At 60.0% G+C, this 1835-nt stretch overlaps 1 protein-coding gene across 1 annotated transcript; it reads left to right on the top strand.

Annotated features, from left to right (window-relative positions):
- Positions 1 to 251: 251 nt before the first annotated feature.
- Positions 252 to 1706, top strand: VDAG_04177 (uncharacterized protein; the record flags this gene model as incomplete). Its single annotated transcript, XM_009650624.1, has 1 exon — positions 252 to 1706. The coding sequence occupies one exon, from the start codon at positions 252 to 254 to the stop codon at positions 1704 to 1706; it is 1455 nt and encodes a 484-aa protein (XP_009648919.1).
- Between the last annotated feature and the right edge of the window lie 129 nt (positions 1707 to 1835).

The following is a 1835-nucleotide window of genomic DNA, read 5'->3' on the forward strand; positions in this document are numbered from 1 at the left end:
ATCTTTCCTGATCTGTCATATTCTCGAACCGCCCCTTGTTTGTGGCCGCATACCTGATCCATTTCATACACTTTGCAGGTTGACTCTTGAACATCATACACTCATCACTGCGTGACTCTCTTCGATTAGACGCTCTACCCAACGGTGTACACCTTGAACGGCGACAGCAAGATCGGCTTTCCTTTCTATACCAGAGACGGGCGTCTCTCCCCGAAAACACGCTACACATCTACAACACCAAAACCTCCATCATGGCGAGGATACGAACTCGAACAGTCTTCCTTGCGTGCCTGCTCGCTTCCGCAAAGGCAGCATCCATTCCATCCATCTTCCAACGCGACGACCAAGCAGTGTGCGGTGGCAAGAACCTCTTCCAGTGCTCGAGCGGCGTCGACGATGGACTTTGCTGCAAGACGGGCGACACATGCATCTACCTCGCCGGTGGATCAACAGTGCTGTGCTGTCCGGCAGCCACCTGTAACCGGATCATGCCCATCCAATGCAACGTTGCCGCGCAAAATCCAGCCAATTTCCCCAACGCACCTCTCAAGACGACGGCACTGCGGGCAGAGCTGCCCAAGTGCGGCGATAATTGCTGCCCCTTCGGCTTCACCTGCAACAGCGACGGCCAGTGCGACATGGACGAGAATCAGTCAGAGAGGCCATCAGAGCGACCGGCTTCGGAAATATCATCCACCACAGTAGCGCCGACATCGACGCTGCCCTCACCGAGCATCATCACCTCGACGCCCGAGCCTACGGCTACATCAGCTACGGCAACATCATCATCAACGACAACGCCCACCGCCGGTGCTGAAGAGCAGCAGCAGGACAACAACAATTCGTCAGAGGACGACAAAAAATCCTTCCCAACAGCAGGCGTTGTAGTCGGCGTCCTCGGCGGCGTGCTTGTGCTCATCGGTGTAGCCGCCGGCGTCTTCATGTGCCTCTCTCGCCGGCGCCGCAACCACAGCCGCGCAAGCCCCTCGTCGTCGTCGCGCCCCTTTTCCTCGGAGAAGAAACACTCCGCCCTCCGCCGCGCCGCCTCCTCCACCTCGTCCTTTGGCAACTTCATCTCCGAGCCGATCCCCAACGACGCCTCGGCGCTGCGCACCGACTTTATCCTCAAGACGCCCTCGACAGCAGGAGCAAACAACACGACAACAGCAAAACGCGCCTCGCAGCGCCTCTCGGCTCTCTTTCGCCGTGACGCGCCGAGCGGCAGCGGCGGCGCCACCGCCATGGTTGCGAACCCGCGCTCGCCCCCGCGCATCCCGGCCCGCACCCTCTCCAATGCCACCATGACAACGTCCGACCCGCGCGCCGCGCTGCACATTCCGCCCATCCGCACGATGCGCAACCAGCAGCGCCCGGTCATCCAGACAGGCAGCGCGTGGGCGCGAGGCCCCGCGGCCCGCGCGGCGGCCGTGCTGGCTACGACGCCCACGGAGCCTACGGTGCCCGTGACGCCGCGGCTGCAGCGAGAGCCGAGCGGCGAGTGCATCAACATATTTGCCGACCCGGGCACTGTCGGCGGCGGCAACGGAGACAGGTTGATGCCCGGGGGGTTGCTGCCGCCGAGGGCCAAGCGGAACACGTCTGCCACGACATTTACGGAGCTCATGGAGGAGGCGCAGTTGGGGGATGTGCGGAGGTGGGATCCTTTTGTGCTGAGGACACCGGGGCGGTTGTTTTCCCCTAGCTGATACGGGGGTTCATCCGATTTCTGTTTTGTCTTCATTAATGCCCCTCGAGCGTGGGCGTTTTTGTCTTTAACTCATTTATTTGAGTGAACACATTTGTTGACTGTGAATTTTTTTTTTTTTTTTTTTCTT

Source organism: Verticillium dahliae, genomic scaffold (assembly GCF_000150675.1).
Source record: "Verticillium dahliae VdLs.17 supercont1.7 genomic scaffold, whole genome shotgun sequence".
Lineage (NCBI taxonomy): Eukaryota > Fungi > Ascomycota > Sordariomycetes > Glomerellales > Plectosphaerellaceae > Verticillium > Verticillium dahliae.